General features: G+C 42.5%; 1 protein-coding gene across 1 annotated transcript in view; it reads left to right on the top strand.

Moving 5' to 3' along the window:
- Positions 1–25,862, top strand: part of Col19a1 (collagen type XIX alpha 1 chain) — a 159,492-nt gene that overhangs the window by 59,032 nt on the left and 74,598 nt on the right. Inside the window, exons 10-13 of the mRNA XM_090337719.1 lie at positions 3,519–3,572; positions 8,227–8,280; positions 10,355–10,390; positions 24,157–24,210. Of these exons, the coding sequence (XP_090193845.1) occupies positions 3,519–3,572; positions 8,227–8,280; positions 10,355–10,390; positions 24,157–24,210 (198 nt within the window). The remainder of the gene's footprint in view (positions 1–3,518; positions 3,573–8,226; positions 8,281–10,354; positions 10,391–24,156; positions 24,211–25,862) is intronic.

Below are 25,862 nucleotides of genomic sequence, written 5' to 3'. Positions count from 1 at the left end.
CAGGCCAGGGCACGGGAAGCAGGGACGCTGATGGAGGGTTGTGTGTCCTTACTTTAACTGGCGGTCACCTGGTGAGAGGCTTTCACTGGGAGAGTTTCAGCATCCTCGCACCTTGTCAGCAAGCACAGGTCGGGCATCGCGTCACATTGCCACCGCTGGACTGCAAAGGAACCCTGGCTCCACGGACCATTGGAGACAGAGTTAAGTGTCTCACATGGGGCACACAAAACAGTGCTCCCGGGCTATCACAATACCTGGTATGACTGACTGTCCGTCAACACTGCCTTTGGGAAATAAGGGATTTCACTCCCCGCCTGAATGCAACATTCTGAAGGCCAAGGCCCTGCTGCTTTGTTTGGAAAGTCATTAAATCTTTCACAGTTTTAAAAATTAGTTTCATGAATGATGGATACTGGGGGAAATCTTTAGGTCTTTTTGTTTTGTTTGTGCTGGTCTTGGATTTGGGATCTACGCACTGTTCCTTAGCTTTGTTTGCTCCAAACTGGAGCTCTGCTACCTGAGCGACAGCTCCAATCCTTGTGTTTCAGTGCTTAACTGGAGAAAAGAGTCTCATGGATTTATCTTTGGTTGGGTTCGGAGTAAGATTCGAGGTTCTGGGCCTCCTGGATAGCCCTGATTACAAGGAGGAGATGCTAGTGCCTGGCTGGGAAGATCTTAAATCTAATCTAGTCCCCACGTGTCCTGTAGTCTTTGTATTTAGGTTTCTACCAGACTAGAATAATTCATATTTCTGAAGAAACCTCCTCAAATGGTCTATTGGTTTTATTTTTTAACTATTTCCATCACTTGAATTTGCACAAATATCAAGAAACAATCTAAGTACATAGTTGGACATCATCTGTCAAGCAAGTTTTCTCTAACTCAGAGTAAATCCTTAGTGCTGCAGTTTGTTTTCACACAGCTTCTTTTCTGTGCACGGAAATAAGCAGCTGGTTACTATTGTAAAATTTCTTTTGTTCTGGATTTATTAAGTATGCAACATGAATATACTTATTTTCTGGCCTGAATAAAGAACCCTCCACTTTTCTCTCAAAGACTTTTTATTATTATCTATTAGTTGCATGTGGAGTGGTTTCATTGTGACATTTCCAAACGCACATACAAAGCACCCCATTAAATTGATCCACCTAGCTCCCTGTCCCTCCTGAAACAGCAGCCGACTAACACTTGTCTATAGAGTATTGCAGCCGAATTCACCTGTAGGAGAGAAAAAAAATAGAGAGGCAGACACGGGGGAGTGGGGGGAAGAGAAAGAGAGACAGAGAGACAGAGAGACCAGGTTATCGCTTTACTGGTATTAATTCATTAGGATATTTCTTGGTTAATTAATATCAGTAAAGATAACACAGACTGTCATCTGTGGAATATTGCCAGACATCTCTATATCTCTATTGCTCAACTACCAGATGGATCTTTTCCTTCCTTCCTTCCTTCCTTCCTTCCTTCCTATCTCTTTTTCTTTCTTTTTTTTTTTTGCCAGTTCTGGGACTTGAACTCAGGGTCTGGGCATTGACCCTGAGCTTCTTTTGCTCAAAGCTAGCACTCTACCTATCACTTGAGTCACAGTATTACTTCTGGCCTTTTTTGTTTATGTGGTACTGAGGAATCATACGTGCAAGGCAAGCACTCCACCACTAAGCCACGTCCCCAGCCCAACCTTTTCTTTATAAATGTTAAAAAATAACTCACTAAATATTAGCTATCTTAAGTCATTAATTGATATATTCTCAATTTGATATTTGTCTTTTAATTTCATTTACAATATATCTGTATTGATAGTATTTTTCATTCATATAATTATTTCCTTTGTTTCATGCTGATAGAGGCAATATGAATTCTTAGCTATACTCATCTGTAGTTTCTTCTAATTATTTGATATTTTACAAGTTGATTCATCCATTCAGAATTAACTAACATGAAATTTGCATGTTTTATTTTATGTTATTTAGTGTATTGTTCCAAGTGACAGAATAGTCCATAAGTGTGTTACATGAGTGTTCATGAGATCAATCTGTATTCTCAGCTCAGGGTAAATCTATACCAATAAGTTTGTCATTATGGAAGATGTTTTTGCCTGCCAGCACTGGGGACTGCAGGGAGGGTGATGGGAGGCTGTGGTCCTGCCGAGGTTGGGTGGCCTGGAGCTGGTGATGGATAGTGTGTCCAGCCCCAATAAACAGCAGCCAGCCAGGCCCTGAACCTCAGAGCCTATAATCCCAGCTGCTTAGGAGCTGAGATCTGAGGGTCATGGTTTGAAGCCAGCCCAAGCAGGAAAGTCAGGGAGACTCGAATCTCCAATTATGTTACTAGAAGCCTGAAACAAGGGTGCAGCTCAAGCAGTAGAGCACCAGCATTGAGCAAAAAAGCCAAGTGAGAGCACAAGGCTCTAAGTTCAAGCCCCGGGAGGTCAGCCACATTACTTAGGCCCAGTCTTCAGTTTCCTCACCTGTAAAATGAAGATAGCCCTGAAATACTTATCCTAGCTCACCAAAGAATTTCAAAATGCTTATATAGTGCCTGGAAAATGTCAACATTATACAAGTGTTTGATAGGAATTACGACGGTAGAGCAAATCACTTGTTTTTCAGTGAATTGCATTTATTCCTAAAATACATTAAAAGCTATTTTAATATCCCACTGCATACTTTTGTGAGGTATTACTTGTTATTGTTTTATTATAATAAAAAGTTATTATTAGTTGTTACTAATAATGCTACTATTTACCTTTAAGAAAAGCCAGCCAAGCTCACAGATTTCCTCACAGGAACATATCCCTTTAGCCTAGAGGATGCTTATTTTTTCTATTTACTGGGGCTGCCATTTTTATTTAATTCTATTTTGGAGTGTGCTGGAATTGAACCCATGGCTTTACACATCCTAAGCACATCCACTGAACTCTGACTTTGACCCACTAACCATTCTGAGAGTTAATCAGCATTGATGGAATCAATTTTGTCTTCATGTGCAAACAAATCTTAATTCATTTCATTAACTTGTGCAGTCTCTAAGCACTGATTTTTGAGAGCCAGAGAAACATTTTCTTCTGTGGCTTTATGGATCATCCATTCTCTGCATCTCCATGACTGCCTATCAGCTCCCCATTCCTCTGCCCCCATGCCGGGCCTGTGGCGTCCATCTTCATTGCTTCCCCCAGATTCATTCCTACAGGGACCCCACCGCCTGAGAAACAAACAGACTCAAGATCCTTGATACGGATTGCCAGATTACCCTCCAGAAAGTTCTCTGTTGCTTACAGAAGAATATAAATAATCTTTGTTCTACTTTAATTCCTTAATCCCTCTTAAGCGGCCTTTATTGGAACCATTCTATTTCTCTCTGGTTTTAAGACTCAAAAGTGTTTTTCAATAAATGTTTCTTTCAAGGGATTAACAAAGCAATGGCAATGTTATAAATATTCAAACAATATAGCTCTCTTGATCTTCCTTGGCGAAGGTTTTCAGTCAACATTTTTCGCTAAATAAATGGTTTCTTTCTAGGGTGAACTTGGAGCAAAAGGAGACCCAGGTCTGCCTGGCTTTAATGGGCAAGAGGTAAGCCACTCTTCTTTTCTTGAACATTCGGTTTACACTTGCTGCTGAAATATGCTATCCAGTCTTAGGAGGGCTGGGCTGTCCTTGGCAGAATCAGCTACAATCAGACACACTTTCGCACCAGGCTGGCTCTTCCATGGTCCTTGGCGCAGTAGAGTGCTCGGCCTCCGGACTGGCCGCTCAGTGGCTCTGGATCCTCATTCGTGTGTGGCCCCCAGCAACTCCTGGAAGTTTCTGGCTTATAGAGAAGATCCCTGCTCAGGAGACTAGGAATGGCCAGGCTCATAGCTGCCACCCAGCTGCATGGGAGGATGAGATCTGAGGACTACAGTTCAAAGCCCATGTAGAAAAGTACAGCTACCTTCAGTTAAGACACCTAACTTAACTATCAAAAGATGAGAAGTGGAGCTGTGGCTCAAGTGGTAAATTGCCAGCCTTGAGGGGAAAAGCCAAGCAAAAGTTCAAGAACCCAATTTCAAATCGAAGTATCAGCACAAAACCTCTTCCTTTCTCCTGTTCTCCTTACTTCCTCTAGTAACCCCACATTGCCTTCTGGCCCAGTCCTGTGTGACAGGGCCGCAGCCTTGCAGAGGAGTGGAGGGACAGAGTGGGTGCTGTCTGGATGCCCTCTCCTGTCCTCCTGTTCAGCCTCAGAACCTGCAGCCTGTGGCCCCCAGGTGTCTAGCCCATCTCTTCCTGGGCCCTGGGCCCATGCCATTCCAGCTCTTAGGGTCTTTTTGATCTGAGCCTGAAGCTGTGCTTTCCCACAGCGCAGTCCCATGCACAGCCACTGCCCCTCTGTGGACTCCAGATACATGGACTTCACCAGGGAACAGCCCAAACATGGGGACTACGCTTTCTTCATTTGTAGAAATGCAGTTTTGCTATGAGTTGAAAGCCACAGGACTTGCTCTGTGGATACAAGAATAGCCTCATGCAGTGACATAGGACTGTACTGTTTCTAACGGCAGTTAGGCAGTGGCTGGAGCTCTTCTACTTGAGCCACAGCACCTCTTTCAGCTTTTTGGTGATTATTTGGAAACCTGTCTGGGCAGGTTTTGAACTGCAGTCCTCAACTCTTGGCCACCTAACTAGTTGGGATTACAGGCTTGAGACACCAGTGCTCAACTATGCCCATTATTAACATGTGAAAAATGCAAACACCTTGAAATAGGGCCAATGATCTCTGGAGAGGGAAGCCTAGGGCAGAGGGAAGTGTGCAGCTTGCAGTCTCCAGGCCAGCGCTGCTGGGGTCCCAGTAGCACCATTTTCTCCTCAGGGGCTGGCCAGGGCAGATAGCACATTAATGGTAAGCTGATCACTAAGCATACGCTAAATGTCAACAAAGCCCAGTTCACCAGATAACACAGAGAAATAGACACTTCTATAAACACATCCTGACTCTGTGTGGTGTGTGTGTATGTCTGTGAATGCATCTGCAGCTGTATTCAGGTGTGCATGTGTGTGCGTGCATGTATGGGCTATTGAATGTGTGCGTGTGTGCATGTTTACGAGTGTGAGTGCATGTGTGTGCACGCTTTTGGTTGATCTCCACAGTATTAATAAGCATAATCCCCTTGAAGGTGAAACAGTGGACAGCCATCAGGCACTGTCATTGCTGCAAGCTTGGGGATGTCGAGCCTGGTCTTCCATTTACACCTTGCAGTGTGCTATTCAGTTGTCCTGCTGGTGGTCTGCCCGCGGGCATCTCTCTCTGGTGGTCTGCCCACAGGGGTCTCTCTTTGGTGGTCTATCTGGGCCTGGCAGGGGCTAACACCTGACTGCCCGCAGGTGCCTCTGGGGTGTGGAGAATGCGTGCCCAGGCTGCGGGAGGGAGCCAGGCACCCACAGGGACTGTGTGGAGTCCAGGGGTGGGCAGACGCCTGTGGTCAGGGTGGGCATAGGGGGTACATGGACAAGGTTGGGGCAGGTGGGGTGTGGGTGTGTGTGGCCAGGACAGGGGTTCCCCCTGTGGGGACTGCGGGAGGTGTGGCCCCGGTATGGAGGTGCTAGCGTGGAGGACCTCCCCCAACCCACACCATGCAGGGAGAGTGGCACCCACGCTCCCCGGGATGCACAGGGCTGAAGACATTGAGCGCAGGCGCAGCTCTCCCCGCTTGTTTTCGTAGGGTTATGCAATCTTAGACAAGTGGGTTTTAATCACTGAGCTTAGTCCTCCCTGCGTTTGTATTAGGGTCTTTCAAATCAAAATCATGGCATGTGATGTTTCTAAAATAACCGTCTTAATCTCCTTACCCAGTGCTGTCTGTGGGGAGGGATAAAAATACTGAACTCTTTGGAACAGAGTATCTGACAGCTGTCACACTGCTCAGAAACAAACACAGTCACAGAACTGGAAGAGAAATTAATTGATAGGTTAAACATCTTTAACAAATATCATTATTTTTTCATCAGCTGATTTAGAAAACTTTTACTAGCATAAATTAATTCTATAAGGCCAGGTACTGGTGACTCATACCTATCTATAATCCTAGCTACTCTAGAGGCCGAGATCTGAGGATCACGGCTCAAAGTCAGCCCAAGCCGACAAATCTGAAAGACTATTGTCCCCAGTTGACCTGCAATGCCCGCAAGTAGAGATGTGGCTAGTAGAGCACCAACGTCAATTGAAAATGCTTGAACACAGTGCCCAGGCCCTTAGTTCACGCTTCAATATGAGCAAGAGAAAAAAAGAACTCTAATTATGTATATATGTATACGTGTACGTATATGTATATATGAGGAGCAGCAGTGTAATGTTTCCATACACATGCAAAATGACTTGATCAAATTCATTCCATCTAGATTACTCTCTCTTATCTCCTGTTTCCTCCTCCCCCTTGGGAACAGTTTTCAGTGGCAGTCATTTTTCTATTTTTATAATGTTCTTTTATCATCTTCACCCCCATCACCCTCTCCTTTCCAGTCCCTCTGCTTCCTCCCAAGTAATCTCCCTTCTGTAATCATATAAGCATACCTATGGTTTTTGTTTGGTCCTGGGGTTTGAACCCAGGGTCTTGTACTAACCAGGTGGGAACTCATCCACGGAGCTACGATTAAACCCAAATCATCTGGTTTTGAAGGAAACTGCATTCTGTGAGTGCTAACTCTTGCAATAAAACTGTTGAGGTCTACTTGCTTTTCTTACAATTCTCATTGTGACATTCTTCCTCCATTTCCCTTTGTCCTTGGATAAGACTTCCTGTCTCCAAATTACTTGCAGACTCAATGTTTGGGATCTTTTTATGCATAAACTTCATTGAAGAATCTTAATTCTAGATATGTCACTCACAGTTCAGGGTCTCTCCCATTGGGGTGAGCACTGAGCCTTTCTCCCCAGCACCCACTGGCCACTGAGACTGTCACTAGTGGGACAGGAGAAGGAAGCACGACATGCCAGTGGGGTGGTTTGGAGCCTGCACATGACTGGCAAGGCACGGCTGCTCCTAACTCAGCATCTGAGTAGGAAGCAGAGCAGAGGACAGACGATGACCACCCCTGCCCCTGTGCTTGAGAAACAGAGCAGTGGTTTCCACGTGCCTGCCTGGTGCTGGATGTCTTCAACCACACGAGTATCAGGATGACTCATTAACCTGTTACTTAGAATGGTGGTATGGGGGTGCTTAACCCACCCCAGATTATACATGGAATGTCCTTCTGCACCATTTAGTACTCAGGGACTCAGTGCTCAGAGGTATTTAGTACTCTTAGGGCTGAGTAGTCAGAGAACTCAACACTCATAGGACTCAGTACTCACAGGGACTCTGCTTACAGGACTCGATTCTCATTCACTCAGTGGAGAAATAGCTGGATTCGTCCTCTGGGTGCAGTCAGAGCCTAGACCCTGTTCATGACCTGGCTCAGCCACCCTTCACTCCATTATTGTTCCATTCTTTCCTATTGGCTGCCTGGCCAGGACGTGTCTGTCTGCTTCTCTCTGCCTGTGCTATGAGTTTGACTGCAGACAGCATGCCTCCTCCATGGAGGCTACCTGGTGTTCTGAAAGCTCTCATTCTGGGCTCAGAATGAAACAAACACCCAAGGGTACAGGGGATTGGGAGAATCCCCCAAGCTTCTGTCTGCTTCTCAAATCCACATCTTCAAGGAGGTGAATTAGAAAACTAAAATATATTCGAGAGCAGGAAAGGTACTATGTTTCAGCACTCACATTGAAGCTGATTTTTCTCCCACTCTCTGGACTAATCGGAAAAGAATGCGTCTTCTGTGCCATCTCCCACAATTGCATTTCTTGATAAAAAAAATATCAAAATGTTTTTGATTTAACTCTTGATCTTCTTGGCAAGCTTTATAAAGGCCAAATCAATTACCAATCAGAGTTATTTACAACATCCACAAAGTTATTCTAAAGTGGCTATGTAACGCTCCTATAAATCTACATGCTGCTCTCCCAGGTGGTGAGTCAATGCGATTTCAGCAGGATGCAAAGGTGTGCTACTGAGGATTGGTGCTGATTTACTTTATCTGAGCCCCGCACAGATGTTGCTTGTGTTTGAGAGCCAGGCATCTTTATTTTTTTTCAAATGACAATGAGAGAAGGCAGGATTTGAGGGTTCAGGGAGTTAGGGTGTGCTGTCATTAATAGGGTGTTGGGGAGTGGAGTATGTGTGTATTCATGGCCGTGTTTCTTCTGCAGGGTTTGAAAGGTGACGTGGGTCCTGCCGGGCCACCTGGACCCAAAGGAGAAAAGGTACTGTGTCTGTGTTGTGTCTTCCACACCACGTTAGCCTCCCCTGGACTTCCTTGTGGGTCTAATTGTCAACGAAACATTGTGGGGATTGGGAGTTTTGCCTACTGGTCAAGTGCTTGCCTAGCATGCATAAAACCCTGGGTTCAATTCCTCAGTACCACATACACAGAAAAAGCTGGAAGTGGTGCTGTGGCTCAAGTGGTAGAGCTCTTGGGCTTTCTTGAGAAAGCCCAAGGACAGTGCCCAGGCCCTGAGTTCAAGTTCCGTGACTGGCAAACAAACAAATATTGTGAAACAAGCTGGGCACTCTTGTCATTCAGACTACTGAGAAGGCTGAGATCTGAGAATCATGGTTCAAAACTAACTGAAGAAGGCAAATCTGAGAGAGTATTGTCATCAATTAGCCATCAAAACGCTAGAAGTGGAGCTGTGGATCAAGTGGTAGAGCGCCAGCATTGAGTAAAGAAGCTCAGGGGCAGTGCTTGGTTCTGAATTTAAGCCCTAGAACTGGCACAATGTTTTAATGAATCAAATCCTTTTCCATTGAACACATTAGAACCAAGTTTAAATTTAATTAGTCTGCAAGATGTAGAGGCAAGTTGTCATTAGCACGTTTGTAAGATTTCCCCTTCCAGATCTCACTCTTCCCTGATAGTGTGAAGAACTCAACCCCCAACTTAGCAAAGGTGTCAGGGGACTCAGCCAACAGCACCAAGCAGCTAGCTTCCTGGTGACGCAGGGGTGTAGGGAGGGGCTGCCTTTATGTCTCCATCTTGTTGTGAAGGCCCCATCCCTGGCATTCCTTGGCAGGAGAGAATTAAGGCATAGCGGAGCCAGGGTTGTGTGCATACTCATGACCTGCTCTCATTTCGAGGAAAATTGGGGCTGTGATTTTCACAGTGCTTTGCTTTCCACTCATAACACACACACAAATTCTTGTCTTTCTTCAACATTTATTTCTTCATGAAAGAGACAGGGTAAATTGATCTTTCATGATTGATTTCAGCTACACCAATGTTCCTTTATCAATTATTGATTACTTTAATTAATTGTTCCACAAATAACACATGCATAGTGCTAAATCTTAACTTTAAAGATAGTTACATTGGGAAAGAACAGAGGTAATTCTAAAGACAGTGTGGCCATGCCACTCAGGCCAGATGGGCCAGAGAAGGAGGGCTTGCCCACAGGGAGGGATCAGTGGTTTCTTTTCTTTTCTTTATTTCTTTTTTTCTTTTCTTTTCATTTATGTCTGTCGTAGGGCTTGAACTCTGGGCCTGGGCGCTGCTTCTGAGTGTTTCAGCTCAAGGCTACTTCTTGACTACTTGAGCCACAGTGCCACTTCCAGTGTTCTGATAGTTAAATGGAGAGAAAAGTCTCAAGGACTTTAGTGCCCTGGATAGCTTTGAACCGAGATCCTCATATCTCACCCTCCTAAGTAGCTAGGATTACAGTTGTGAGCCACCGATGCCCAGCTGATCAGTGCAGTTTCTAAGCAGAGGAGCGCACAGCTCTTTAAGAGAGCTTGAACATTTGGCGTATAACCTGGGCATTTGTCTTCACATAGACCAGCATAGCAGTGGTATCATTGGGGAATAGACAAACGCAGGCAAAGCCTCTCTCTGATGGTGACAGCACGTGGCTGGCTCTGTGGGACTAGGCAGTGGGATGGGGCCTGGCAGCTGGAAGCAGCTCTGGAGAGACCCACTTATTTGCTTTCCAGTCCTCATTTGAACATCAGTAAAAAATTATCTGTCACCACCATACTTTCCAGCTGCCACCTTGGCAAATAACCATATTTGAGAAGAAATTACTTCTTCTAATTTTGGATGTCAAAAGAATAGAAAATTAGGCAATTTTAGTTTTTCCAAACAAGTTCTCTACTGAAAAATTGCATTTTTCTATTATTAGAATACTAGAATAAGGTTTTTCATTGTGCCCAGACTTAAGACGAACTCTGTATTGGTGCCCTTCAAACTTTATCTATTTATATTGTTTCTATAGACTCCAAAATCGATAACTACTGTACGAAGCAGGGTTCCTGGAAATTGTCACTTTTTTCTTCTTCCTTTAGGGTGACAGAGGGCCTCCAGGACTCCCAGCCTTAACTGTAAGTATTTCTGGAATAAAGCTTCAAAACTGAAATCTGTTCTTCATGCCATAGAATGGCTGAGTGAGGACTTAAATCCTACAGACTTTCAGGCTGAGCCCCAGCACCTCACCCTGTAATCGTTGTTGCTCAAGAGGTTGAGATCTGAGGATTGCAGGTTGAAGTCAGCCCAGGCAGACAAATCCAAGTCCTCCTTATCTCCAACTAGCCTAAAACAATTAGAAGCTGAGGTGTGGCCTACGTTGTGGTAGGGAGGACCAACCTTGCTGAGTTCAAACCGTAGTTCTAAACACACCATAGGAATACACACACACATCACATGCACACACATACACATACATCACACACGTGCACACACATTACATGCACATACATGCCTTTGGCTGTGGTACTGGTGATCAGGGTCCTCTAAAGCTGCTTTCTCATAGAAGCCTTCACAGGCTTCATTCTGTGTCCCTTCAGTGTTTGGTACATGTTCTTCTCCTTCAGAAGATGACAAATGACAGTGGTTTTATTTCTTGCAAAACTATAAACAAAACCGCCACCATGCTCATCCATTGGGTACAGGACTTCCTACCATGATCCGCTCCTGCTCTTCCCGAACCAGCCCAGCTCCTTGCCATTCTCCTTTGACTTGTAAGTGACAATATGACAGTGTTTCCATAATGAATTTATGAGAAAAGTTCCTAGTGTGCAAGCACTGGGGTTGTTCCCAATTAAATGGTAAATCATTTATTAAGCATTTAATCATGAATATACAATGGTTTTGTGTTTAGATGCAATTTACTTTTACATATTTTTTCTTGTCCCATTAAAGTTTCTCATTAAGTTAAAAATTTGGTCTGGGATTCTAAGCTTAATAGACAGGATACTCATTTCTTTAAAAAAATATCATTTGTAGCCTGAGGTCTCTCAAATTTTACCTAAGGACACACATTAAGCATTGAACATCGTCAGAGTCAAGCATCCTTAAAGCTCTCACTCACCAGAAGCACAAATGTTGCCAGGCAGGAATCCCATCGGTGAAGGTGATAGGAAATGCAGGTCTGAGGTCTGAGGACATTCCAGCAGAACAACTCTCACGCCCTGCCAGCCTCTTACCCCCAGCTCCAATGCCCGGTATCGGGGCTCCAGTGCTCAACTGGTGTGGGCAGAGAACTTGTCTTCCTGTTTCTGTTAGTCAGGGGCTTTATCTAGACTAGAAGTTGAAGGTCTGCATTCTTTTGCTGTGTGTGCCAAAGCATTCACACTCTTTCTTCCTCAGTACCCTCCTGTGGTTTGGAGTTGTGGTGTACAGTATGCTAGTATGGAAAACTTTTTTTCATATATAGGTTTTATTCTAGTTAAAAGAAGGGTTACATTATATTCACCAGATAGAAGGTGCATTACTTCACAGACATTGATACCCTTTCTCATATTTTTGGTCCTCATTTCCCTCCCCTCACCCCAGCCCCTCATTTTGTTTTCCTCCCATCCCTCTTGGACTTCAAATAACCAAATACACACACACACACACACACACATATATATATATATATATATATATATATATATATATATATACAATATATCAGATAATCAGATGAAATACTGTAACTATATGAGATAACCAAGGGACAGCAAAAGAGATGAGTGACAACATAGTACATTAAGAGCAACAATCACTCATTATATGGTCCTTTCATTTACCTCATTCTATATGGCCTTATGAATCTAGGTTTTGTTCTACTGTAAATCTCTGCTAGGAGAGCCCAAGGTTTCTACTGATTATGACAAATGAGGGAAACCATTGAGCCTAAGTTCCTTTGAGTCTAGCTTACTTCACTTAATATGATTTTTTCTAAGTCTTCCCATTTCCTTACAAATGGGGCAATGTCATTCTTTCTGACAGCAGCATAGAATTCCATTAAGTATAAATACCACAAATTGTTGATCCACTCATCAACTGAGGGGCATCTGTGTTGGTTCCATATCTTTGCTATGGTAAATAGTGCTGCAATGAACATTGTTGTGCTGGTGGATTTAGTATGTCCTTGTTTCTGGATGATTGGGTAAATGCCAAGTAGTGGAATTGCTGGGTCAAAGGGGAGTTCTATGTTTAGCCTTTTGAGGCACTGCCATACTGCTTTCCATAGTGGTTGAACGAGTTTGCACTCCCACCAACAGTGTAGTAGTGATCCCTCCTGGCCATATCCCCTCCAGCATCTGTTGTTATTAGTTTTCTTGATCCTGGCCATTCTAACTGGAGTGAGGTGGAATCTTAGAGTTGTTTTGAGTTGCATTTCTTTTATGACCAGAGATGTTGAGCATTTCTTCATGTGTCTATAGGCCATTTTTGTTTCTTCTTCAGAGAAGACTCTCTTTAAGTCTTTGGCCCATCTTTTAATGGGATGGTTGTTTCTTTGGAGATTAGTCTTGGAGTGATTCAATTTTTTGAGCTGTTGATATATTTTAGATATGAGGCCTTTGTCCATTGTATGGTTGGTGAAGATCTTCTCCCACTCTAGGCTTTCTATTTAATTTGCTAGCTATGTCCTTTGCCGTACAGAAGCTCTGCAGTTTAATGCAGTCCCACTTATCCAGACTTTCTCTGATTTGTTGTGTTTCTTTGTCCTTATTGAGAAAGTTTCAACCTGTGCCAAGGAGACCTTGTATATCTTCTGTTCCTTCTTGTAAAGATTTCAGTGTACCTGCTTTTACCTCCAGGTCTTTGACCCATTTGGAGTTAATCTTGATGCAGGGTGACAAAGAAGGATCCAAATTTAGTTTCCTGCAGGTGCTTAACCAGTTCTGCCAGCACCACTTGTTAAAGAGGCTGTCTTTCTTCCATTCTATTTTTTTTTGCTCCCTTATCAAAGATTAGGTGGCCATAGGTCTGTGGGTTAATATCTGGGTCTTCAGTTCTATTCCATTTGTCTTTAGGCCTGTTCTTGTGCCGGTGCTAAGCTGTTTTGGTTACTATAGCTGTGTAAGAGAGTCTAAAGTTTGGTATTGAAATTCCTCTTGTGTTGTAATTTCTGCTAAGAAGTGTTTTTGCTATATGGGGTCTTTTATTATTCCATATGAAATTTTGGATCGCCTCTTCCATTTCTTTAAAGGATGACAATGGGATATTGATGGGTATTGCGTTGAATTTGTGGATAGCCCTTGGCAAGATTGCCATTTTCACAATGTTAATGCTTTCAATCCAGGAGGATGGGAGGTTTTTCCATTTCCTCAGTTATGCTTAAATTTTCTTTTTCAGGGTTTTAAAGTTTTCATCAAAAAGGTCCTTTACATTCTTAGTTAAGTTAATTCCAAGGTACTTTATTTTCTTTGAGGCTATTGCAAAAGGAGTTGCTTTCCTGATTGTTGCCTCGTTCCTCTCATTGTTGGCATAGAGGAAGGTAGTATGGCAAACTTTTATGGCAACTTTTATGTTTCTGACTATGAACCCTGCTGACCCGGGATAAACTTCCCTGGGTTGTAAGGAACACCTTTACTACATGCTGCCCAGATGGGTTCTTTGTGCTATAGAGGTTCCTCACTCTTCTGGCCCACAAGAAATGCGATGAAGGCAGTGGTCATTCACTATGCCCTGTAAGCAACAGGCCATTCTTCATAGGCAGCTTTCAATGTTCGTGTGTGTGCATTTGCGAGTGTGTGCACATGGGTGTGCGCGTGCACGTACATGCCAGGACTTCAGCTTGAATTCAGGGTCAGGGCACAGTCCTTTAACTTTTCAAGACTGGCACTCTATCATTTGAGCTACATTGGCTCTTGGGTAAATTGACTAGAGATAAGAATCTCATGGACTTTTCTTTCCAGGCTGGCTTAGAACTAAGATCCTCAGATCTCAGCCTCCTGAGTAGCTAGGCTTATAGATGTGAGCTACCAGTACTGGCTGAAGTTTATTTTTAAAAAGTAAGTAGTGCCTGTTTCATTGTTGCTGCTTTCTGTTTCTTCAATTCATCAAGCATAGTTTTCTTCTTGATTTTGACAATACTTTTTTTTTTTTGCCAGTCCTGGGCTTGAGTTCAGGGCCTGAACACTGTCCTTGGACTCTCTCAAGGCTAGAGCTCTACCACTTGAGCCTCAGCCCCATTTCCGGCTTTTTTCTATGTATGTGGTTCCGAGGAATCAAACCCGGGTCTTCATGCATGCTAGACAAGCTCTCTACCATTAGGCCAAACTCCTAGGCCACTATCCCTTTTTAATAAAATTTAACCCAAACTCCCTGACTAGAGGCCAGTCATAAATCTGGACAGTTTACATGCTGAATACGGGACTCTACATAATGTGATGCTATTTAAAGTCCCAATTCCAGAAAGTTTCAGTGAATCAGAATTTCCCAAAAGCTAGTAGGCTGCACCGTCACTGACATTGTTAAGTACTGAGACACAGTCGTGACAAAATAGAAGATCTACTTCTGAGTGACCTGTTACAGCATGAAGATTTTCTTGTTTTTACTTTGTGTTATCTTTAAATGGTTGTACAAAGGGGTTTGCATTCCGTATGTGAGCTGATGAGTGCAGGGCATCTAGATCAACATCCCCCTTCCACCGTTCTCCATCCCTCCGAGCCCTGCCTCTCCCCTGCAGTCACCTGCACTTGTGTTCTGCTTGTGCACTGAGTGCTATGACAGCTTTCTCCCTTCTTTCCTCTTTCCATTCCTTATTCCCCCTCCACTTGACCTCATGCCCCTCTGACAAAAACACATTTTAACTTCCTGGGAAATGGTTTGGGCGGGGTGGGGGGTGATGGTCATGGGGCTTGAACTTGGCCTGGGTGCTGTCCCTGAGCTTTCAGCTCAAGACTACCACCCTACCCCTGGGCCTTGGCGCTGTCCGGAAGCTCTTCAACTCAAGATTACCATCCTTCCCTTGAGCCAAGCCTCACTTCCCATTTTCTAGAGGTTAATTGGAGATGAGTCTTGTCGTTTTGTGCCTAGGCTAGCTTTGAACCTTGATCCTCAGATCTCAGCCTCTTGAGTAGCTAGGATGACAGGCGTGAGCCACCATGTCCTGCTTTTATATAAATTATTTTAAATAATGTAAATAGTAGTTTTCCTGACATACTGTATTCTGATTGCTAGAAAACTATGTTATTAATGGTAAGATGACACTGAGCCAGTAAATTTCTGGTGAATTTCAAGCATTTGTGTACTGACATTTATAAGCTGCAAAGCATATTTACATGCACAAAACCAAAGCAGCATTTGGGCCTGGTGCAAAGTGCAAGGTGGCAGGCAGCTGGCCCTGTGGCCTGTTTGCTCCTCCTAGGGGGTCCTGTGAACTGTGTCAGAGGGCACAGGTGATTGAGGGGGTGATGGAATAGATCCACTAATTTTAATTCTCAGGAAGATGGCTGCATTGTCTGGCTCTGGCTTTTCAGGGAGTTAAGAAGTCATTGTCCAGATGGCCCACATGCTTTCACTGCAGCCACAGGTTGGTTGAGTCCGCCAGTGGCTGCAGTGCCTGAGACAAAATGACAGAGGAGACCTAATGTCAGCTCCAGGGACCCCAGCTAATTCAGTTTAAGAGAAAACAAGGTGCAGAGACAGAGCACAGTTTTCTTCCTAAGAAAACTCTCTTAAATACCCAGAGCAAATGAGAGAAAGTCTCAGCTGTTCATTTATGAATCAAGTGACAATTCACAGCTGGCCCTAGTGCAGGGAAGACCATACCATGTTCCACATGTGCAAGAGAGGCTGGGTAAATGGCTCTGGGAAAGACAGTGGCCAGGAACTGGGCCAAGCACTGAGAACTCAGAAATGAACCCTCCCCAGGGCCACTGACTTCCACTGAGTTAAGCAACCAATGAGTTCATCTTGCTCATTTCAAAACATATTACTCACAATTAGTATATAAATAGTTTACAAATATTTGTACAACTCCATGTATGTTGACTTCTCAAACATCTACTTATTTTAAAGAAAACCACCCTGCTGGAACTTTGTATTTCAACATAGTTATTTACATTAGAGTCATAGATTAACCAATAAATAATCCTTTTATAAAGTTTCTAAGGAATCCATTGCCAGTTTTTTTAAGGTAGATAGAAATGTTCATGTTATTTGCTCACAAAGATAATTCCTATTTTGTCCTGTGTATAATAAATTATGAAATGAGCTGTACATATTTGTAAGTGCATATCATACATATTTATTGGAACATATAAGTATAAGTACATGTTGTACCATGATAATTAGGAGACAATTCAATCTAATATAATTTTAAATTCCTCTCATATCAATATCTGAGCTATTTGTATATTCTGTCTGTGAGTTGCCTAAATTTAAACCAATGCTACTACCTTTAAAGCACTGCATGATTCATATTTAAGTCATTAACCTTCTGCAATGAATCATCCAACCACATATTGGCACTGGATCAACAGGAAAACAAGCAGTCATAACACTTTGACAAAATTGTCCTTTTCTTTACTTGTGAGCCAAAGACTTAAATAAGTGTGTTGATAAAATCAGGAGCTGCTTTTTCAATGTAAGGAAATAGAGGCAAGTTGATGCTTATGGCCTTAGAAGATTCATGTTTTATCCTCAGAGAAGATAGATGTTTTGGAAATATCACAGTCAGCTCATTCAACTTGGATATGATTTATATATTTTTCACTAGATGACTGCTCTTCTTTTTATAGTTTGCTTCTGTTTTAAAAGTCATTTCAAACTGATTTCATCCAGTGTCTAAATTATACATTTTAAACCTCAGGAGTGTACTTACTTTCCTAAAAGTACAATTCATGGGCTCTGTGAGACATTTAAGATATAGTTATTTATTTTGTGTTGATGTACTTAGAAATCCAGAAATAAAATATATCTCAAATGCCATTAGAAAATTGCAAAAATGGTAAACCTTTTTAAAATTTTACATGCACCAGCCTGACACTGGTGGCTCACGCCTGTAATCCTAGCTACTCAGAGGGCTGAGATCTGAAGATCGAGATTCAAAGCCAGCCCAGGCACTAAAGTCCATGAGACTCTTATCTCCAATTAACCAACAGAAAACTAGAAGTAGTGCTGTGGCTGAAGTGGTAGAGTACTAGCCTTGAGCTAAAGAGCTCAGGGACAGAGTTCAAGCCCGAGTTCAGACTGGAAAAAATTATATACACCAAAGCATGTTTTTATTTACACCATAAAGCTGCAATAAAATTAGTTCAATTCCATTTTACAAATCTTTGTGGTGAGCTCTATATTAATCTATAAAGTGATCCTGCCCCCAATGGCCATTTTCTAACAAGGAATCGAGTCATACCTATGCCAGTTAACTTTCTAGTCCTAACACACCCCAAACAGATTCACCCAGTGCTTGGCTGCTCAGGTTTGAACCTGGGTGTCTTGCTGTGTTTCCTGATCTACAAAATGCAGCAATAATGTCATCTATGGTCCAGTGTAGTGGGTAGACTACCTCCAGCCTCAGAACGCAGCAGGTATAAGGTGAATTGTGGGGATTTTCCTTTCTTCATCCAGGATTCTCTCCAGAGGACAGGGGCCTTGTCTGCCATGATTAGCATAGCATCCCAGAGACGAAACCCACTTGATGAGATAGAGAGTCTCAGTATGAATTTCTTCTTGTTGTTTGAGTCTCCCTTCTCCTTTTTTTGATTAATCTTGACAGGGGTCTGTCAATTTTGACTCTTTCAAAGAATCAACTTTTTGATTTATTAATTTTTTGTGTAATAGATCTTATTTCAATCTCTGATATTTCTGATTTTGTTTTTGTTATTTCTTCCTTCTGGTTGTTTTAGAGTTAACGTTTTCTTGCTCTTCTATGTGCTTCAATTGCTTCCTTAGGTTGTTTACATGAATTTCTTCTGTTTTTTTTTTGTTTGTTTGTTTTGCCAGTCCTGGGCTTTAGCTCAGGGCCTGAGCACTGTCCTTGGACTTTCTTAAGGCTAGAGCTCTACCGCTTGAGCCACACAGCACCATTTCTGGCTTTTTTCAATGTATGTGGTACCGAGGAATCAAACCAGGTTCTTCATGAATACTAGGCAAGCACTCTACCACTAGGCCAAACTTCCCTCTTCTGTTTTTTTAATGTGGGCTCCCATGCGATAAATTTTCCTCTTAAAACTGTTTTTGCTGTGTCCCATAAGTTCCTTTGGAATGTATCTTGTCATTACATTCAAGAAAGTTTTGAATTTCTTCTTTGACTTGTTCTGTAACCCAGGAGTTATTCAGACGTGTGTTATTCAGCTTCCAAGTGTTTGAATATTACTATGTTGTTTAGAACTAGTCTGATTCCAATGTGATAAGATGGAATGCTTAAGTTCTTTGTGTGAACTGTTATATGATCTACTTTGGAGTATGTTCCATTGGCTGCTGAGAAAAATGTAAAGTGTTTTGCTGTTGGGTGGAAGACTCTGTGTGTATCTGCTAAGCCCATCTGGGCTATGGTGTCATTTAACTCAGAGGTGTCTTTGCTTATATTTTGCTGAATTGATCTGTCTTTTGGTGAGAGTGGCATATTGAAGTCTCCCACTATGACTGTGTTTGAGTCTATCTTGTCCTGTAACTCTAAGAGAGTTTGCTTGACTTACTTAGGTGCTTTCATGTTGGAGGAGTAAATGTTTATAACTGTAATATTCTGGTTATGAATCGTACCCTTTACTATTATGTAGTGGCCACCTTTATCTTTATGTACTGATTTTACTGAGAAGTTAATTTTGTAAGAGATTAAGATTGCTACTCCTACTTTTTTGCACTGTGCGTTGGAGTGGAAAATTCCAGAGTTGTAAAAAATAAATAAATAAAAATGAAAAAAGAGAAAGAAAAAACTCAAATTTTCCTATGAAATGCTGAAAATAAAAACATATTTATCTGGCCCTTGTGGCGTATGGCTGTTATCTAGCTGCTTACGAGGCTCAGATCTGGAGAACCATATTGCAAGGCCAACTTGGACAGAACACATGTAATTGAAGTTAATGGGCTTAACTTCCTGGGTTGGCTTCAGATCATGACCCTCCAAACTCAGCCTCCTAAGTCCTAAGTCCTAAGTCCTCAGTGTTTTGGGAATTTACCTTGGTGTTTACTGCCCACCTTTTTCTTATCTTCTCGCTGTCTCTTGTTTACTGTTAGGACCCTTACTCTGTTCATGGTTTCTAGGCAAACTGAAAATGACTCTTTTTCAGAAGTCTTGCGAATTCTTGTTTGTAGTAGTTTCCTCACAAGAGGAAATGATGACAGTCTGCCATCACTGCTTCCTCTTCATTCAAGTAAGCAGAAGGAAAGGACATCTTCTATGACAACTTTCTGACTGAGCAAAACTTCCATTAAGTCATCTCTGTGCCTCTTGATTAGAAGATGCACTTTATGATCAGAGGCAACTTCTCTGCACTCTGATTGGGTAGAGCTACCATTACATCACCTCTTCTGTGTCTACTGATTGGTGGATACTCTTTATGATCATTGGTGGCATCTCTGCTTGCTGATTGGGTAGGACTGCCATTGCATCACCTCCTCTGTGCCTCCTGGTCAGTGGAAACAGTTTATAGTCAATGAGCCATCTCCTGATATGTAGGGATGAAGCAAGTGATACTGGAACCCTCACAATGCTGTCTCAGAAAAACAAAAACAGGGGCTAGGAGAATGGCCCAGTGGTAGAGTGCTTGCCTAGCATGCACGAAGACCTGGGTTCAATTCATCAGTACCACATACATATAATATACAAAGCTAGAAGTAGTATTGTGGCTCAAGTGGTAGGGTTCTAGCCTTGAGGAAAAAAAAAACCTAAGGACAGTGCTCAGGCCCTGAGCTCAAGCCCAGGACTGGCCAAAAAAATAGAAAGAAAAAAATCTCTGATCTGTTACATATGTCATGTCATTAAATGACATATGTAAAGTTGACATATATGGTTTTCCCACTTTTTATTTCTCAACAGAATTTCAAATGAGCATGGAAATGGAACTTTTCCATTCAATAGGCTAAAGTTAAAATTAAACAAATCGATACAGAGCTTTCCATAGCCAAAAATAATTACAACAGTGAAATTATCAAAATATGAAGTGTTTATGATACATAAAGGAGAGCAAATTAGAAAGAACCAAATGTGAAACTACATTATTTAAAGTAATATAAGCGTGGCCGGGAGTTTGGCCTAGTGGTAGAGTGCTTGCCTAGCATGCACGAAGACCCAGGTTCGATTCCTCGGTACCAGATACATAGAAAAAAGCTGGAAGTGGTGCTGAGGCTCAAGTGGTAGAGCTCTAGCCTTGAGAACGTCCAAGGACAGCGCTCTGGCCCTGAGCCCAAGCCCAAGACTGGCAAAAAAAAAAATAATAAAATAAAGTAATATAAGCATTTCTTGGTTCTATTTCTTACTATTGATTTTTATAGATACTTTAACTCTTTAGTTTATGTTATCTTTTATTTTAAAAAGTAAATACTTAATGCTTAATCTTTGCCAATGTGAGATAAACTTGAGAATGCAAGCTTCGTTTTTTCCTCTAATGTTTCCCAGCGTCAATGTTTTGGAGACATGACATCTATTTTACAGTACTGCTCATAACAAGTAAAAATACCTTGAATTAGTTTGGTGCCAAGTGGGATTTATGGATGAAGAATATAATGATCTAAATTGAATTTTTTGTAGTTATGGCAATTACTCTCTCAGGACTGCAGAAATATCAAGCAAAGTGTGAATGGTCAGAATCTTAGTACTCATCCACCCACTCAGTGCCTAGCAAATACAAAACAATGTGCTAGTTAATGTGCAGAGTGAAAAAGAACGGAGGATTCATAAACAAAGGATATGTAAGCTGGGCCGGTGGCTCATGCCTGTGCACCTAGTACTCAGGCAGCTGAGGTCTGAAAACCATGGTTCAAAGTCAACCTAAGCAGATTAGTCATTAGATTCTTCTCCAATTAACCACCAAAAAAGATGGAAGTACAAGCCAGGCACGGTGGCCCACTCCTGTAATCCTAGCTACTCAGGAGGCTAAAATCTGAGGATCAAGGTTCAAATCCAGCCCAGGCACAAAAGGACCTGAGACTCTTATATCCAATTAACCTCTAGAAAGCAAGAAGAGGGTCTTGGCTCAAGGGTAGGGTGGTAACCTTGAGCTGAAGAGCTCAAGGACAACGCCCAGGCTGAGTTCAAGCCCCATGACCCACCAAAAAAAAAACCCAACAAATAAACAAACAAAAACCCTCAAATGAGAACAAATGAGTTCAATCAAATGTATTTCTTGTTCTCAATGTTAAAAAATTTACTGACTCTGGAGGGTGTGTGTGTGTGTGTGTGTGTGTGTGTGTGTGTGTGTGTGTGTGTGTGTTATATTTGTAAAACAAACCATAGAAAACCACATAGTAGTATTATATACATTCATGTCAATTCAGCTTAATCATAGGTTTCAAATCTAGGAAGCACATTCTAAAGTAATAATTATAATACTTAAAATGTACTTTCTGAATAATACTTTTGGGAATTAGGTTTTGTATGGATTGCAGCATTCCTGGAGAGAGTGCAAATAAATTAAAATGAAACTTCTCTATTTCACTTTAGCTTGTTCCCTGGAATGAGAAGTTATGAATATATTTGCATCTTTTCAGAAATGAAAGTGTTTCCAAATTCAATTTATCTACCTTACCAACCCTATTAAACCTCCTTGCTCTATTTTTTAAACAGTTCAAAATTCTGCTTGGAGCCAGTTAATTCTAAGTAAATTTTCAGTTAAATATTTACATTGGTTTCCATAATGATAAATCCAACTTTTCTTAAATAATCAGCATATTGTTCTTGGAGAGCTATATGAAATGTAACACATTGTAGTAGCTATCACTCAGGAGAACTTAAAATGATTTAGGTGCCTTACACTTTTATTTGCATACTTTAACCTCACCAAGAGAAGCAAAATCCTCATGAATTCACTTTATAACTCTTTCTGGGCAGTTCTTGGATCTCAAATCAGGGTTTCAGCCTGCTGGCTATTACTCTGTCACTTGAGCAATGCCTCCCGCTGTACTTTTTGCTGGTCATTTTGCAGATGAAGTCTAGGAGAATATTCTGCTTATAGCTGGCTTTGAATCATGATCCTTCAAGTCTCTGCCTCCTGAGTAGCTAGGATTTCAAGCATAAGCCCTCAGTATCCAGATTCTTCATCAACATTTTTAATATTCAGAATTAAAATGGAACAATATTAATGCTAGTATAGATGTATGCAGATGTTTATATCATGAAAATTTTGAGTATATTCTCAAACTTCAAACTTCTCTTTCACAGAAGTGATAAGTCAATAGGTTTGTAAAATTTAAGAAATAATCTAGTTTAGTTACTTTTACTAAATAAAGGGTAACAGGGAAAAAAACCCAATAGCGATCCTTTGGCAAATTAAGTCAAAAAGAAAATGCACAGAACACATGTGGCCAGCTTTCTCTTACTTGGAGGACCAAGTCTGCTTTATAATGACCCCACGACCAGCAGAGCAGCCATACCCATTGTCGTCCCCACTGGATGCCCAGGCACCCACTGGGACCCTGTTGGATGCGAGGCCAAGGAGGAAGGCATTGGGCTCGCCTGGGGCGGTCACCTGTAGCGGGCCAGTAGACCATGGGCCAGTCCAGGCTCTCAAGCCAAGGAAGAGCTGAGCCTCAAATTTCACTCCTCCACCTTGAAGTGAGGTGCAGGGCCGCTTGCCTGCATCTGTAGTTTGCGTGGCTGGAGACAAATCAACCCACCACCTGACCTTAGGAGAGAGGCATCACACTGCAGCAGGGCCAGGGAGCCGGGGTGGCTGCAGGTTCTGGGTGAGCCCTGCAGCAAATGATCCCATCAGGATTTTAAACTATTGCCGTTTTTTTAATCTAACTCCCAGCCAGGTCCTCCATTCAGCAAAAGTAATGGGATTCGCCCTGTGCACAGGCAGAATGAATGAACGCTAGCTGTTTTATGCAAGAAAATGAGTTCCCTGAGGATACACAGAAAAGGTCTTCACAAATGGGTTGTTTGTGTGTATTCCAGTACTACTGAGACTTGAACCTGGGTGCTGTGATCTTGCTCGAATTTTTCCCTCAAAAAGCTGGCAAACTTCCATTTTGAGCCACATCTCCAGTTCTGGCTTTTTGCTGATGAATTCAAAATAATTTTTAGCCTGTTGAATACATTCCAAATAAAATTGACCATTTTTGCATTCTATCAACTTTTGTTACCTTTTTATGTGCTTTGGAACAACTTCACGGTACCAAAACACATGGAGTCTGTGTTTTACTAGATGAACGCAGGAATACAAACAGTGGGATGAAAAAATGGACATCATATCTGTAAAGAAATCATGTGGCAAGATGTATAATCCAGGAAAAGTTGGCTAATTAGGCCAACTTTAGGATGTGCCTAGTGTTTATCAGAGAAACAAATGGCTAAGTCCAAATACACTGTTCGTTATAATGCAATGGCAGAGACTGCCATTTTTTGTAAGACAGACGTGTTCTTGGCTGGAGATTAAACTCTTCTTTCTTGCCCTTAGGCAGACGATGATCATTTCACAAATAGTCAAATAGCACGTGCCACGTCTGATATTCGTCCAAACGCTGACAGCTCTTTACGTGTTTTTAAACACGAGTTACTAAAACACACACACACCAAATGTCCCCAGAGGGGCTCCGTTCTGAGGAGCAGGGGGGCTCCGTTCTGAGGAACAGAGCACCACAATTCCCACAGCGCCTGGGCTAGCCTGTCAGCACCAGCTGGCTCACCCAGTCGGGTTTAACCAGGGACATTCTTTCTGAGGCAGGGGCACCTGAGCAGTCCGCTAATCATGTCTTCTCTTCCTCCTAGGGTTCCGAGGTACTTCAAGGTCCCCAAGGCCCCCCTGGGAAGGAAGGTCAGAGGGTAAGTGTATCTGAAACAACTCATAAGCATAATCAACTACTCAGGACCTGGCTATTTCCGAACACTAAGAATTAAATAAACCCAAAATGTAGTGAGCATATGGGCCTAATGAGAACACAGCTGCTCAAAGGCAGGAATTTCCACTGAAGAGTTTGACAGGTATCTTTCCAAGGTTGACAGCTGGAATGTGGAGGTGGCTCTCTTGGTAGAGTCAGTCAGCCTGAATTTGGTCAAGGACACTCAGGTCATGGTTTCCATTTCTGACCTTATGTTAATATGTGTCTTTGTGGACGTCCAGCCTGCTTATGGATTCTGTAAGACTTGAGGATATTAAAGAAAAAAGAATTGAGGATATTAACCAACTTGGTGGACAAATTAAATTCCTGATGTTAGTGACTCTCAGTAATGGCTCCTGTACTACTGTGAGTGGCCTTTAACCAGGATAAACCTGAATTTGTGTGAGCTTTCCACGCTTGGTATTGGCCACGGCTCCATGTGAGCTCTGCACGTCCTCTTCCTGCAGCTGACCATTATCACTGCTTTTCAAGTCTCTACAATCTTGGGATAATTTTAAATACTTCCTCATATGATCACTCATAAAACTCTTGTGATGATAGCAGGACTTAAACTTGGGGCCTAGGTGGTGTCCCTGTGCTTTTTGTTCAAGGTTGATACTCAACTGCTTGAGCCACTGCTCCAGCCACAACTCGCTCTTTGGTGGTTCAGTGGAGATGAGAGTCTCATGGACTTTCCTCTCCAGGCTGGCTTCAAATTGCTTCCCAGATGTTAGCCTCCTGAGTAGCTGGGATGGCAGGCATGAGCATTTGTACCTGGCTCAGTGGTCCCAGCTCTGGAGCAGCAGAGATGGGGGTTCTAGAATTTACCTAATCTGGCCTTCTGACCCTTGGGCATTGGTTTCCTCTCTCTCTGCTCGTATGTTAACCCAAGCTCCATTTTGGAGGTATTCATCATCTTCAATTAGTTCCTGGTTACATATGCACATTCCTTCCAATACATCAGAGTCTTTCCAATACTGGAAAAGTAGTCTCACTGAAGTGTGGTTTTACCAGGTTAACCACATCCCAATTTTCTCAGGTCTCTATGCTGTCCTGTGGCCTTCCACAGCCTCTGAGGGGATGTCACCCAGCTTTGAAGGGTCAGGATTGGGCTTGGCTCAGTGTTCTCACAGAGGACATGATAATAAAATATGCAGAGTCTCCCCCCACCCAACAATGAACTGCTACTGTGCCTGAGGCTGAGTGGCTGGGCTGGTGTCCCAAGGGTTGAAGACTGACATGTGGTCGCCAAAATAAGTCCTTCCCTGTGCTTGTGCCAAGTCCTCCTGTGTGCTTGAACCAAGTCTCCTGTGTGATGTAGGGAGCGCTCTTCCCCTCCACACCACCGCTTCTGCTGCCCCTTCTTCAGTCTAGGAGTAGGAAGAGACCAGGTGAGACTTTACCTTCTGGATGTCTCTGGGTCACCTCAGTTATCCCTTGGGCATTATTCTGCCATTGTAAAGAACTTGAATTCTGTTGTCCAGTGAAATAGCGCCCAGCTTTCTGCCACTTTAGAATTGGATGGTCTTACCCATGTTCTCGTTCAGATTAGTAGTGCAACTCGGCAGCGTGGAGGAGGACAGCCCGGTGTGGACA

Source organism: Megascapheus bottae, chromosome 8 (assembly GCF_031878675.1).
Source record: "Megascapheus bottae isolate mThoBot1 chromosome 8, mThoBot2.hap1, whole genome shotgun sequence".
Taxonomy (NCBI): domain Eukaryota; kingdom Metazoa; phylum Chordata; class Mammalia; order Rodentia; family Geomyidae; genus Megascapheus; species Megascapheus bottae.
This window is presented reverse-complemented; position numbering and strand designations above follow the sequence as displayed.